General features: G+C 55.2%; 1 protein-coding gene across 1 annotated transcript; it reads right to left on the minus strand.

Moving 5' to 3' along the window:
• Window positions 1-12,061: 12,061 nt before the first annotated feature.
• Window positions 12,062-12,778, minus strand: PRCD (photoreceptor disc component). Its single transcript, XM_047080425.1, has 3 exons — window positions 12,705-12,778; window positions 12,339-12,407; window positions 12,062-12,173 (listed from the first exon to the last, which is right to left on the minus strand). The coding sequence occupies exons 1-3, from the start codon at window positions 12,776-12,778 to the stop codon at window positions 12,062-12,064; spliced, it is 255 nt and encodes an 84-aa protein (XP_046936381.1).
• Window positions 12,779-15,211: the final 2,433 nt, after the last annotated feature.

Raw genomic sequence — 15,211 nt, forward strand, 5'->3', positions numbered from 1 at the left:
TCAGATTTCTGAACTAGCAGGCAGGGGTTCAGAGCTGTTGAGACCAAAGTGGTAGTGTTGTGATTTCTTCCGCGCTCATTGCTGGTGAGGTCTGGGACGTTAGAGTGTTTAACGTACGGTGGAATTAGTATGTAGCTGTCAGTCAAGGCTAGTGTGGCTCTGTATTTACTGACTTGGAAAGAGTCACACAGTCTAGCCGTAAGTGACAGAAGTAGATCACAAGCTGCACAGAGCCAAAGTGCTGGTCCAGGACCTTGGCTCTGAGCACCGGGGTGAAATGCAGTCAGCTGTCCTGCTGTGTTCAGGTGGTTAGCTTGCCGAGTCCCATCCACTGATAGGATTTAAAACATGGTGTCTGAAACCCACATAAATAGGAAACAGAGTCTTTGGCATATTGAGGTTAATTTCTTAACCTGGAAAGGAAATCTTTCCCGTCATCAGCCAGAACAGAAGGTGGGTAGGTTTATCCCAAGCAGTGGACTGCTTACACTGTGAACAGTGGCACCACGATTTATAGGAAGTTCGTCTGTGCAGCGGCACCGTTCATCGCCAGCCCACAGCTGTTGTTTCTACATCTTACAAACGGAACAGAGCTACTGGACGACTTTGTGCTCCAGTGGCGGGAAGCTCCTCCCCAGCCCTAAGGGTGAGTCTCGATTAGTCTGCACCAGACCCTTGCGGTAACTCTATTCCTTCTGCCAGGAATTCAGAAATGGGTTTGTGATGCAATTCTGCCAAGTTGGGGAAAGTTTTCTTGTTTTGAAAAACAGCAGCCTCTCTTCTGGCTTTGGGACACCGCGAAGATGTGATGCTCGAGGCTGTGGCAGCCATCTTGCATCCGTGAGGCTTGCTGCAAAGCAAGAGGCCAAAATCTGACCCGGCAGAGTGAAACCAAAAATGTAGAGTCTGCGATGATGAACTGCTGAAATCCCAGTCCTGAAGCCCCCTACCTTCAGACCTTTTGTTCTGATTCAGAGTCACATACTTTTACATTTTACTGAGTTTCTGAATGCGAGAGGCATCTTACAAACAATGGCATGTTAGTTTCAGTGACACGCAGAATGTGCGATTTAAAAAAAAAAATCTCCTTACTGTTTCGGCCATCTTCAGTTTGGTGTTCTGTTAGAGTCAAAACCATCCTAAATTATCTGATCGACATGTCCCAAATCTTTTTTTTTTTTTTTTTTTTAATTATAACTCTCCAAAAGAACGAGTCAGGGCAAAATAAAAGGAGGGGCATCTGGATGGCTCAGTCAGTTAAACGTGTGACTTCAGCTCAGGTCATGATCTCACAGTTCACGAGTTTGAGCCTTGCATCGGGCTCTGTGCTGACAGCTCAGAGCCTGGAGGCTGCTTCGGATTCTGTGTCTCCCTTTCTCTCTGCCCCTCCCCTGCTCAGGCTCTCTGTCTCTCAAAAATAAATAAAACGTTAAAAAAAACAAACAATAAAGTGTACCCTATTTATGGAGAAGAGGCGACCTTGGCATTGCAGTGGGTTCTTTCCTGTGTTTGCCAACAGCAGGCATTTCACTTGTCTGCTTTGAAGAGCTGTTGCCTCTCATAAAATTATTGCTTAATGGGTTCTTAAAAAATAAGGGCGTATGTGAAGAATGTGTAATGTCCTGTTGACCTCTTCTGCTCTTTTCAGGACACGTCTCTCCATTCCCAGAAACCCTGCCTTCTCACGACTATTGCCCAGCCTTTGCTTATACTGTTTGTTCCCTTTGCCTTGAAATTTCCTTCCCTTCATCCTCTTCTCTGCTGAGCAAATTCCAACTCCTATGTCAATACCCCCTCCGCAAAGTCTCACCTGAGAAGCTGCAACGGTCCCGAGCTCTTTCCTCGGTGTTCTGTCGCAGGCTGGTTTAGCACATGCTCTGCACCCAGACAGGCTTGGAGTCGAGCCCCAGCCCTGCTGCTTCTAACTGAGTATCCCTGGGCAAATGACCTCCCCCTCTGTCTCAGCCTCTTTTCTTTTTATTATTTTTTTTCATTTTTATTTTTTAATGTTTATTTTTTTATTTTTTTTAATTTTTTTAATGTTTATTTTTGAGACAGAGAGAGACAGAGCATAAACGGGGGAGGGGCAGAGAGAGAGGGAGACACAGAATCGGAAACAGGCTCCAGGCTCTGAGCCATCAGCCCAGAGCCTGACGCGGGGCTCGAACTCACGGACCGCGAGATCGTGACCTGGCTGAAGTCAGACGCTCAACCGACTGAGCCACCCAGGCGCCCCTTTTAATGTTTATTTTTGAGAGAGTGAGAGAGACAGAGTGCGAGCGGGGGAGGGGCAGAAAGAGAGGGAAACACAGAATCCGAAGCAGGCTCCAGGCTCTGAGCTGTCAGCACAGAGCCCGACGCGGGGCTCGAACTCACGAACCGTGAGATCATGACCTGAGCCGAAGTCGTAAGCTTCACCGACTGAGCCCCCCCCAGGTGCCTCTCAGCCTCTTTTCTTATCTGGAATTTTAGAACAGTACATGCAAAACGCTTCCACGGGCCTGGCACAAGGGAGCACTTTAAATAAACAACTCTTGTGGCGTCTGGGTGGCTCAGTCGGTTAAGCGTCCAATTTTTGATGGTTCGTGAGATCGAGCCCCGCACCGAGTTCTGTAGTGATGGCTTCGAGCCTGCTTGGGATTCTCTCTCCCTCTCTGCCCCTCCCCTGCTTGCTCACGTGCGCACTCTCTCTCAAAATAAATAAAAATAAACTTGAAAAAGAAAGAACTCTTGTTATTTGAGCATACTTCTTATGATGCTCACTGTCTCGTGATTATTTGTTTCCCCCAGCCTGTGAACCAGACAAGGATCAGGTCTTCATTGATTTTTTTTTTTTTAACTCTTTAAGTCATCTTTATTGAGGTGTAATTTACATACAATCAAACGCATCCATTTAAAATGTACGATCGATAGTCTAGTAAGTGATACACCCGCGTAACCGCCACCCCGGTGATGATTTAGAACCCTGTCATCGCCCTGAAGAGCACCTCTGGTTTTATTTCACAGTCTCCAGATCCAGCCCTGGCCCCAGGCAACCACTGATCTGCTTTCTGTCGCTGCAGATTAGTTCTGCCTGTTCTAGAATCTCCTATAAACGGATTCATACAGGAGGGTGTTCTTTTGTGCCTGGCTCCTCGCGGTGCCCCGGGCTGTGGCCCACAGAGTGGTTCGTTGCCTTTTTATCGCTGACCAGAATTCCGTACAGCACTCGTTTATTCATTCACCTGTTGATGGATATTTGGGTTGTTTCCACTTTGGAGCCGTTATTAATAACACTGCCGTGAACACCTCTGTACAAACCTTGGTGTGGCCCTGTGTTTTCATTCCTCTTGGATAACTTGCTAGGAAACAGCCAAACTGGTTTCCCAGCAGTGTCTTCCAGGGTAACAGCTGCTCCGTACCTTCACCAACGCCTGTTATGGTCTGTCTTCTTACGCATTCATGTGAGCGTGCACTAGTATCTCAATGTGGTTTTCATTTGCATGTTTTTTAATTTGCATTTAATCTCCTTGATGATTCACACTACTGTGTATCTTTTTTTATGCGTTTATTGGCCGTATGTATACCTTCTTGTGAAGTGTCTATCAAAACCCTCCCCCTTTCACTGGGCTGTCTTCTTATCGAATTGTAAAACTTCTTTGTATATTTTGGATACAGGTCCTTTCTCAGATTTCTGCTTGGCAAATAGCGTCTTTCCAAGAATTCGATCAAGTCCAATCTTTCGGTGTTCCTGTGACGGTTAGTGCTTTCTGTATTCTCTCCAGAGGGCTTTTTTTTTCCCTCCATCGGATCACCTTCCCCGTGTCTGTTTGGGGATCCCACCGACGTGTGCATATCCTTAGGAACGCCACGCTCTCCTGAGCTCTGATCTCGTCTCCTCACCCGGACAAGACCACTGCGGTCCGCTTGGTTTCCCCTCCCCCTGCCACAGGCAGGGAACAGGCAGATGCTGAGACAGTCCTGGGGTCACCAGCCTGTGTGCTGCCTGTTGTCAAGCGTCTGTTTCTTCTGCTTGGCCCAATTTCCTGATTGTCTGTGGCAGGAATTCTTCATTTCTGCATCCACAGTGCCTGGCACACAGGCGCTCCATAAACGTTTGCCGAGTGGGCGGATCACTGCCAGCATCTCCAAAGACAGTCCATTACAGTCTCTTTTGATCGGGACAGTCTGGAGGGCCCCCAGAGGTCAAGTGGCCCATCGCCTTCATTTTACCAGACGGTTCTTTCTCTGAGGGTGGTCATGAGTCCTTTACGCCCTGGCACCAGCCCACTTGGGTTCGACTCAACACATGCCTAGTAAATGGGGAGACTGAGGTCCGCAGAAGGAAAGGTCATGTGACCAGGCAGTGGCTGAGCGGGCGCGACTGGGCTCCCTCGGCCAGGATCTTTCTGTCGTCCTCACGGGCAGGTCGGGCACTGTCCCCCTTCATCGCTGGCACCTACCACAAGGTGTGTAATGTTGCAGGCTCCCGGTACGTGCTTGTTAAATAGATGGCCAAGGAACACGTTAAATAATTTCTTTTAATGCATCGTTCAGCCGGCTTCTGCATACGGCAATAAACGCATGTGGGCGCGCACATGCGCTCACGCAGACACACGCCTGGCCATTCCTATCCAGGTTCAGAGGTCATAATCGGTCAGTAAATCCTTTTTGTTTTCATTTTCTCAGCCACCCTCTAATCTTAAGCCCCACTAGGGGGCATATGTACCGCACAGAGAGGGTCTGCAGTCCTTAGGTACAAGGACTTGTTTCCAGCTTAAGTCCCCGGGGTCCCACTCCACGACGCCTCCTCCCTGAAGCCCCGCACCCTCCCCCTGTAAAAACAAACAAGGCCTTCCTTCTCAGCCTCCTCCCTCTCCGGCTGGGCCCGCAGCCACCTTCCTCTCCCACCCCCAGGGCTCTGCCCCCGCCCCACCCCCAGGGGTTGAAGGCAACAACAGAGCTTGAGTGATGACCTCAATGTCTGTCATCCCTGTGAGCAGCCACGGCTTCCTCCCTGCAGGGGGTGACAGATCCCCCAGGATCTAGCCTTTGGGTGGGGGTGGGGTGGGGTGGGGCAGAGCCTGGTTCAGCCTAGAATGATGCATCAAGAGTAGCCCTGGTAATCCCATCCCCCCCCCCAATCCACCTGCAATGGCATCCCTGGGGTGGGGCCACAGCTATCATTCCCGGTGCCCTGGTTGTCCTCAAGCCCAGACTCAGTCCTCCGCCCCCCAACACCTTCACGGGCTTTGGCATCACATCGCCCGGGCAGGCATCCTGGCTTCACTACTAGCTGTGAGTGACCTTGAGCAAGCTCTGTGAACTTCACTTTCCTTATTGGGTGAATGATAACAACGGTTCCCGCCTCATCAATGAGACAATGAACATAAATAAAGCACCCGGCACACTGCCTAGCACATAATAAGTGTTTGAGACACATTAACGTTATTAATAATATTATTAGTAGCATTATCATATTACCGTAAACCTTGGCCATTTTCCTTCTTTTCGGGCTCGCAAAGAAGCATTAACTTCCCACTGTCGCAAGGCCTTGGGCTTCTTCCTAACAGTGAGGTCCTATAGAGGGTCCCTGGGAACCGCCAGGACCCTGCTCTCGCGCCTGGTGCCTGCCTCGGATCGGGAGCCACGCCCACCCAGTCTTGGGCCAGGGCCCCTTGGGCGCCCTGGCCCAGGACCACCCTGCCCGCATCCGCACAACCGCACGTTTGGGATGGGCGAGGTACTCCCCGTGGTCACATCCGCGCCCTAAGGTGACACAGGACAGCGGCGGCTGCTATGTCTGCTTCCCTTGCTCCCCCCCCCGCCCCCCCCCCCCACCTCGTTAGCTCTCTGGTCATGTTCCAGTCTCCGGGAGAGACTGGCAACAACCCTGAGTCTCAGCCACAGAAGCAGCAGACAGCAGCACCTTCCTGCTCCCAGCTGCTGCCCTCGGCCACCCTGCAGCTCAGAGCAGTCTTTTCCCTGTCACTCAGGCTCCAACCAGCAGAGAGATTAGCATACAGACAGAGGACTGAGAAGCATCAGGGCAATCACCTCCTGTCTTCTCTGGGAACAGAGATGCATCCGGAAAGTGGAACCAGTTGGAGGGGCGGTGTCCAGGCCAGGACTCCCACTGGAGGCTGGGACGGGGTTCTAGGCCCCCAGAGACAACAGTGATGCTCCCTCGTACGGCCTGACTGGGTGCTGGGAGCTGGGTCTTACCAGGTGCCCCTGTGCTGTGCTCTTTTTCAAATATATGTATGTTTTTTTCAAATATATGTATATTTTAATGTTTATGTGTTTTTGAGAGAGAGACAGAGCATGAGCAGGGGAGGGGCAGAGAGAGAGGGAGACAGAGAATCCGAGGCAGCTCCAGGCTCCGAGCTGTCCGCACAGAGCCCGATGTGGGGCTCGAACCCACGGACCGCACCGTGAGATCATGACCTGAGTCAAAGTTGGCCGCTCAACCGACTCAGCCACTCGGGCACCCCTCCTCTGACTTTTTCAGAATTACCCATCGCCCCACTGCTGTGATTGCAGAGAGACGGGCAGGAAGGGCCATGGAGTGAGGAAGGCGGTGAAGGACTAGCTATTCGGAACCTACTGTGGTTGCGACCTTGCCTGTTCAGTAGGCGACAGGTCACAAACGCTGTCACCCCGGCTCAGATACATTGAACGCCGACTGTGTGCTAAGCATGCTCTCCGCGTTATCTAATTTAACCCTTACAACAATAGCTTCCCTGTTACCTTCCTCGTGTGAGAAACCCCAGGCGGGGCTGTTCAGGAACCCACCCGAGGCCACAGAGGCGGGAAGTGATGGGGGGAGGCGAGATTCAAACCCGGCTCTCTGACTCCAGACTCCCCGCTCTTAGATCCCGCATTGTTATTTCATGGTGGCCAGCGCCCTGGACCAGGGGTGCCTCGGCTCTGTCTCTCTGGTCGCCCTTAATCCCCTCCTTCCTACTATGGTCAGTCTACCGAGCCCCCCCCCCCCCCAAGTGCTTCCCTGTCCCCATTACCAAGCAGCAGCTCTTTCCAAGGAAACGGGGTGGGGAGAAGGACTCGGCCTTTTGGGGACATCTCGGGTCCACCCCTGCAGCGGGAGGGAGATAGTGGGCTGAGGAAGGAGCGCCTCAGGCCCGGGCAGCCTTCTGTAGAGACGCTCTCGGCTGAGGGTGGCAACTTCCTGCAGCAGGAACGCAAATGTGCTAGTTGTGCACAGCGCCCAGGGGTGGGAGAGGCCCCGGGAATAAGAGGCGAGCGTGGGCTGGGTGTGTGGGGAAGGTGTAAACACAATCTGCTCCCACCAGAGCCAGCCTGCTCCGTACGGGAGAGCACCCCCCCCCCCACCCAGCCCACACAGCGCCCCAGCTGCCAGGGTCCCCCGGCAGCAGCCGCCGAGGCCGGGTGAGAACACATTCCCCACTCCCAGCACCCCTTCCCCTGGCTTTCCCTCCCCTCTCCTGGGACAGAAGCCTGCAGGGCCCCCATCCCCTGAGCAGGTTCCTAGAAGAGTGCTGCGAAGGGGTGTCGCTTCGTGGATGTGTGTCTGGGCCGCGAGCCAGCCCCTGTCCAGCCAGGGTGACCTTGGCCTGACAATTCCTCAGACTAGTGGAAGGAGACAGGGCAATTTGGAAGTGGCAGGGAGCAGAGGTGAGGCTGCAGTGACAGGAACGTGGCGAGTGAGCAGAGCACAGGACGAGCTCAAAGGTAGGATCGGGGAGCGCAGGCTGGGTCCCCGGAGCAGTGCCCCCCCCCCCCGCCCCCGCCACCGTGGCCCTCAGCCTGACAGTCCTGTCACCGGGGAAGGTGAAGCCTCGCAGGAGAAAGACAGGCTGACGGGAGCTGAGACAGGTGGTCACGAACTCCTGGGCCCGTGTCAGGTGGGCGGTGGGGCTCCTTTCCCTGGTGTGACCCTTCCCCTGACTCCGCCCTGCCCTACTTCTAGAGGCTTCCACTGCCAGGTTCCCCGCCTTACCAGCGGCCCCTCCCCCCTGGTTTCAGCGTGGGTCCCCTCTGCCTGCATCATCTCCCCTCTCCTTCCCTCAGAGGTGGAGTCAGGGCCGCAGAGGGACGGCTGTCTAGAGAATTCCCCAGCTGCTGCCTCCAGAAGGCAGGGCCCAGGGGCCCGGCCAGGCTGAGACTTCCCTGGTGGGCAGTGGGGGCTGGATGGGGGGGAGGGGGCACGTGTGGGCGGGCGCAGGGGTGGGGGGGGTGGCTTTGGAAGATGAATGGCTTCCAGACAGTCGGGAGCAGTTGCCTGCGGGGTCTGCGCCTGGATCTCAGGGAGCAGAAGCGGAAATTTGCTTTTATCTCTGCTCGGGATCGGGCAAGACTGCGAAGAGAGAAATGGGAAGAGCAGCTAGGGGCAAAGGAGGCCGCCGGCACTGAGCAGTCAGCAGACTGACACAAACGAGGGTCACGCTCTCCCCCCTTCCCACTTGCCACTGGCCCTTTGGAACACGCGCACGCGTGCACACACGCGCATAGAAACCCACACTCGGGGGACAAGCTGAGGGATGCCTGCTCGCAGCTGCAGGCAGACATGTCACAGATCCAACTGGCATTTCTTCCTGATAATCTCAGCCGAGCAGCGAGTGACAGGGGGTGAGCTCTAGGGACCGGGGAGAGGCAAGTGCCACAGGGAAGTGAGCGCCCCCGCGGCAAACTGAGATCACACGGCCTGGGACCACAAGCTTGGGGGGGGCTGCCCGAGAACCCCTTCTCTCCCAGAGTGGCTGCCTGGGTCCTGGGGGGTAAGAGCGTGGGCTTAAAGCCTCCATCTGAGGCTGTGGGAGGGGGGGTGTCCCCCAGTTGGGTGTCCCCCCCACCTGGCTAGATGACCCTGGACAAAGTCATTCACCTGTGTTTCCTCGTTGCCAAAATGTGGATAATAACATGCCCGGTCTCCTCAGGTCATTGCAAGGATTAAATTCGTGAACGTGGGGCACCTGGGTGGCTCAGTGGTTAAGCGGCCGACTTCAGCTCGGGTCATGATCTCGCGGTTCACGGGTTCAAGCCCCGCGTCGGGCTCTGTGCTGACAGCCTGGAGCCTGCTTTGGATTCTGTGTCTCCTTCTCTCTTTGCCCCTCCCCCGCTCATACTCTGTCTCTCTCTCTCTCTCTCTCCCTCTCAAAAATAAATACACGTTAAAAAAATTTTTTTTTTAATTTGTGAGAAACCCTTCCATGGTGCACATGAGCCATCAGCAACCCCTCGGTCCTGGGGCTCCTCATTCCCGACCTATGCCTCCCCGAGCCTGGGCTGCTGGGGTTGCCCCAGAGTTGATCCAGCAGACCCCAGCAAGTCCCTCTCTGGACCTCAGAGGAAGGGAGCCCATCTCAGAGCAATGAACATCTCTGCCCCTCCTGCCTGCCCCAGCCAGGCCTTCCCTCGGGAGCCCCACGACCAGGGCCTGGGGCGAAGAGAGGACAGGCAGGTCCAGGGGCAGAAAGGGAGGGGTCTACATTCTCCATTGCTGCCTTTTCCCATTCTCCTTCTTGCTGCTGCTTCCAAAGCACCCTTTGTGGGGAAGGGGGCAAACCAGGACTTGAACTGAAACGGAAGACCAGGCCAGATGAGCACTTCCTCCCATGCCAAGGCAAGAGCTTGTGTCAATGCAGAATGGATATTCCAGAACACCACCTCTCCCTTACAAGTCCTCTGGCACTACCCTCAGGCCCCCTGCATGACCACCACCTCATCCCCAAGCCTAGAAAATGCTGTCAGGGTCATACGTCATTCCCTGAAAACTAACCCTTGCCCCGTGGCCTGGACCACAACGGGCTCAAGGTAGGAGTGGATGGGAGCCCACCCCCCTTATTCTCAACCTCCATCGATGACCACAGAGCTGAAGGTGGCCTGCTCTGCTCCCACACGGCCAGGCCTTGCAGAATCTTCCTTCCTTGTCCCCAGCCCAGCCTTCTACCCTCCAGGGCTCACAGCCCTGCCCTACCCACCTCTGCCAGCTGATCGCAGTCCCCGGGGCCGAGCTCTGCCTGAAGAGATGAGGACTTACTTCAGAGGCTCTTTCTCCCTAAACAGAAAAGCACAGTAGTCAGAAGATTGAAGGGGATGGCCTTCCCGTGTTTCTGGACTTCCTCTTCCTCCCAGCCCATGCCTAGCGATTCACCCCACTACCAAGGGGGTAGGAGTGGCCAGGAAAGCAGCTGGAATTGGAGAGCAGAAATTTCAACCCATGTGCCGCCCAGGCCAGACCTTCAGAGCAGCCACTATAAGCAGGAGGGGTTAGATGTTGGGCCGATTTTTCCAATGAACTGAGTCCTGAGGAGTTAACAGGCAACTACTCCCTTCCAGCCAGACCAGACTGGGCCAGGCCAGGCCAGATGGTCCAGATTTGGCTCTGTTTCTCCTGACAGGGGGTCCAGGCCCATTTGCTGCAAGGGACATAGACCTGCCTGAATTCAGGGACCTGTCAATCCCCATCAGCCCCAAATCAGATGGATGACCTTGAGCGAGCAATTTACACGCCACGTCCCTCAGTTTCCTCCACATTAACGGAGAGACAGAAACACCTGTCTTGGGGCGCCTGGGTGGCTCAGTAGGTTAAGTATCCAACTCTTGATTTTGGCTCAGGTCATGTTCTCACGATTCGTGGTTCAGGTCCCGCTTCGGGCTCTGCGCTGACAGCGCGGACCTGACCTGCTTGGGATTCTCTCTCTCTCCCTCTCTTTCTGCCCCTCCCCGGCTTGTGTGTGCTCTCTCTCTCTCTCAAAATAAATTAATAAATTAATGAAAGAAAGAAAACAAGACAAGACAAGACTTGTCTTGCCAACCCTCTGGGACTGTTGAAATTTCCAAGCGCGTTAATACACGAGAGACCTCTGGGGAAGAAAAAAAGCACCAATCAAGTGTCACGTAACAAGAGAACAGCCAGCATTTATTAAGCAGCCGTGCCAAGTGCTTTACGATTATCTTAATTTCAACCTCACAAACCCCTTCACACCGTTCTCTTACTAATCCCAGTTTATATGCCACTAAAAAGATCACGTAACTTTCCCGGAGTCTCTCAGTCAGCATGAGTGGAGTCAGGACTTGAACTCTGTGCACCTGCAGACCCAAACTCAACAGGGAGGACCAGTCACGTGAGAGCCTCCTCTGTGTGAGGCCCGGTGTCCGTCATTTTGCAGCCGTCCTCCCGTTTCACCGGTACGAGTACTTGGGCGCTATCGTGACCATCTCAGCTAGCCTAGATGTCAAGGAAGGGCATCACAGGAATGCCTGCTTCTGGCACGTGCCCAGAGCTTTCCCAGGGGGCCTGCTGACATTCAGAGCCTGGGGGAGTCCCAGCACCAAGGAGGAATTAGGGGCCACGCATGGAGAGAGACTCATGTTCTCATGGCTCGCCAGTCCCTGCGTGTCTAAGGGGTGCTGCAGGCAGGTCCCACACCCGGAAAGAGACACGGGGGCGCATCAGCAGGCAGGCATGCTGACCGGCACAGCCACCTGAGCCCTGTGGGGAGACTCCTTCCTGCCAAGGGCCCTGGAGCCCAAGCACATCATGCTCTTTGTTTCACTAGGGGTGAGAGGCGGCTAGCCGACCTTTTGCAGGAAAGAATGTCACTTCACACAGGACTCCCACGCTAGCCGGAGGTCCCCAGGCACAAAAGAACATGCAAAACAGTATGTTATTAATAAAGATTTGTTGCTTTTTCAGTGTTGTTGGTTTGTTTTTTTGTTTTTTTATTTTTTGATGGGCGTAGGAGCCCCTGTCATCAAAGGACACTGGTCACCCAGGGAAGGAAAAACCCAGAAGTTCCCAAAACTTCACCCCTTGTAAAGGCCACATGGTTTCAGCCCAGGGAAGAGTTAACTTTCTGGCCACTGGAGACAGCGTCCTGCCCGCAGGGGCTGCCCAGCCAATGGCACTCAGTGCCGATGATGTCATGCTGTTCCTGCGCCTTCTATTGGGGACCGGACAGCGAATCCCGCTAGAGGTTCAGGCAGAGGAGTCGCTGAGGCTGAGCGGGGGCAGCAGGAGAGGGGGAAGGGAAAGCGAGCAAAGCAACGCAGGGCTGCCTCTGCCCCATCCCCGTCTCCAGTCCCCCTGCGCCTGCCGCTAGAAGGGACCCTGGGGACCAGCCCACACTCGGACAAACAGGCAGAGCAGCTGTGGTCCAGAGGAGAGGCTGGGGGCTCCCAAGGCCAACTGGAGAAAACAGACGTTGAGTCTGCCCACCAGGCACACGGGGAACAGGGTGGCTGGGGCGAGGGGCCAGCATACAGCGTGCGCGCACACACTCGTGGCCCTCCCCAGGCTCGGACAGGGGCAGGGAGAGCGGCAGCTTCTTTAGACGCACCCTCCCTCCTCCACCCCACGTTCTCTGCTGCCTTACCCGCCTGAGGACTGGAGGTCTGTGTCCATGTTGCTGCCCACGACCGCCCCATCGAGTCCGCTGGGCTCTCTGTGGGTGGGAGAAACAGGCGGGAAGGGCTGTGGGCAGTGCCCAGACCCAGACCCCCTCTCTCCCGCGGGACCCAGCCACGCTGGGCTGTGGCACTGGGGGCTTCGGCCAGAGTCTCTGAAGGGCCGCAAACTCCCCCCTGCTCTGAGGGGAAGCCCCTCAGGGACTCCCGGCAAACCCCCCTCCCAGCCTCCCTGGAGGTCCAGGCAGCCTCTGCCCGCCTTTGGCTGGGCTCTCGCCCCACCCAGTGGATTCTCCCCACCACCACCCGAGCCCATGGCCCAGTCGGCCTCTCACGGTTGGACCCGGTTGGCGAATCGGCGGCGCCAGAGCATGGCCAAGGTGCTGAGCAGGAAGAGGGTGGTACACATGGCTCAGCCGCCCCATCCCCTCCCAGACGGGGTCTGCAGAAGAAGGCCGAAACGGCCCCGCCGGCTCCCACAAGCACTGCTGGGTCTGTCCCGAGGTTCCTGCTGGTGATGGATTAGAAGGCTCAAGCTGATTAGTGGGGTCAGCAGACCCGACCTTGTGAAGACTGATTAACCTCGCTGGGCCCAGGCTGTCCCCGACCGTGGCAGGGTAAATTCACCTGTCTGTTCGGGATGTGGATGGGATATAGATGTGACTAGGGCCTGGGTCTGGCCCTCAAGCGGCTTCTCGTCTAGACACATGCACCGGCAGGTGAGGTAAATGACCACAATAGAGTGACTTGGGTGAATGAAGGCATCTGCAGGAGGTTGTAAGCGGCAGGGAAAGCTTCAAAGGGGAGCCGGGGGCATCTGAATTTGCAGGTGCTCAAGGAAGGTTGGGCCCCCAGAGGGAAGACTGCCAGCGCTGCAGACCTGAAAGCACAAAGCATATTCCAGCAACCGGAAGTTGATGGGCAGTGGAACCATGATGTCACGCGGAGGCTTCAGGAGGGGAGGAAGGGAGGAGAATGTTAGATGATGAAGCCAGGAAGACAAGGGAGGCCAGAGAGTGAAGAAGGGCCGGCTACGTGACTCGGTTGTCCCCTCTGGACAATCCTCTCCAGATGTCACTGATGACATACCCTCTTCCGTAAAGACTGAGTTCAAGTGGGCACTCCTGAGATAGGTAGTCGCATCCGGTTAAAACTTATATACCATAGTTCTGTGCAAACACACTCCTGCCCCGTAAACACAGATAAAACTTGTAAAGGATGAGATAAAACCAAACAGAAAGATGATTTCTCCTCCTTCCTTTCCACGTCCCAGTGGAAACTCTTGGGCCGCCACTTGGAAGGGCATGGCACTGCTCTGGGTGTCCGATCAGAGGGGTTCAGTGAGGTGGCCCAGTGCGGTGTGCTCAGTATTGGCCCAGGCAGCATGTGGAGCAGACATGCTCTGAACATCCCCTCTCCTCCATCCCTCACCAAGTCCTCCAGAAGAAGGCACTAGATCTTCCTTCCCTCAACTGGGATGGAGCCAGTGTCAGGAGGTCTCCTGCCCAGGATGCCAGGGAGGGACCTCAACCCTGAGCTCCAGGGAGGGCCCAAGCTGGGGCTGCACGTGGGCTCTCTACTTCCAAACGTGATTTTTTTTTTTTTTTTTTTTTTTTAGTTTTTAATGTTTATTTTTGAGAGAAAGAGAAACAGACAGACAGACAGTGAGAGAGCTGGGAAGGGGCAGAGAGAGAGAGGGAGACACAGAATCCGAAGCAGGCTCCAGGCCCTGAGCTGTCTGCACAGAGCCCGACATGGGGCTGGAACTCACAAACAGCGAGATTGTGACCTGAGCCAAAGTCAGCCACCCAGGTGCCCCCAAGATTTTTTTTAACACATTTTTTAAATGCTTATTTATTTTTAAGAGACAGACAGAGAGAGACAGAGTGCAAGTGAGGGAGGGGCAGAGAAACAGGGAGACACAGAATCTGAAGCAGGCTCCAGGCTCTGAGCTGTCAGCACAGAGCCCGACACAGGGCTCGAACCCATGGACTGAGAGATCACGACCTGAGCTGAAGTCGGCCGCTCAACCAACTGAGCCATCCCGGTGCCCCATGATTTTTAAGATACATTACCCAAAGCCTAGGGGATACATTGCCCCATTACATTACCCCATTAAGATACATTACCCAAAGCCAAGGTCTTCTGATACTTGCACTGGGACACAAAGTCTTGAGAAGGGCAGAGTCTCCAGGCGCTAGGGGAAGAGGCATCAGGCTTGGTCTGGGAGTCAGAGGGGGGACCTGGCTGTCCCAGGTCCAACAGTTGCCTGTAGGGTGGGGACCCTTTGGCTATCTGAGGCCCAGCCCCCACCTCTGGTCCAGTGGCGCTCACACCTCTGTGAGCAGGGCCGGCAGGACAAGAATTTGTCCCCTCCACTCCCAGAACCCCTTCCTAATCAGAGCCTCGGTAGCTGAGATGTCTCCAGCGGCCTGGGCCTCCCCAAGATATCTTGACACCTTTCTCCCAGGACCTCTTTGCCCAGCCGGCTGCCTCTTCTTCGGACTTTCCTCCACCAGGGCCGGAATTCTGGGCAGCGCGTGTGGTTTTTTGTGTTTTGGTTTTTTTTTTTGTTTTGCCTGCCCGTGTCATTAATAAGCCACCCAGGGACTTTTTTCCGACGCCTTGGACGCCTTGTGCACGTACCGAGGGGGAGGGGGTGCTGGCCGGAAGGAAAGGGGGCCGCAGGCCTCTGGCGCTGAAGTTGGACAGCTGGCCCCCATCCCCGCGGCGGTGGATTCCAATAAGGGATTGGAGCAGAGAGGCGACCCCAGTCCTAAACCCTCCAGGCCCGGGGGTCCGCAGCTCTGGGGGTGGCGCCGACGCCCCCAGCGGCTGGCTC

This window comes from Lynx rufus, unplaced genomic scaffold, assembly GCF_022079265.1.
Source record: "Lynx rufus isolate CCGP_SWC_20201006 ecotype Redwood Valley unplaced genomic scaffold, mLynRuf1.p SCAF_18, whole genome shotgun sequence".
NCBI classification, from domain to species: Eukaryota; Metazoa; Chordata; class Mammalia; order Carnivora; family Felidae; genus Lynx; species Lynx rufus.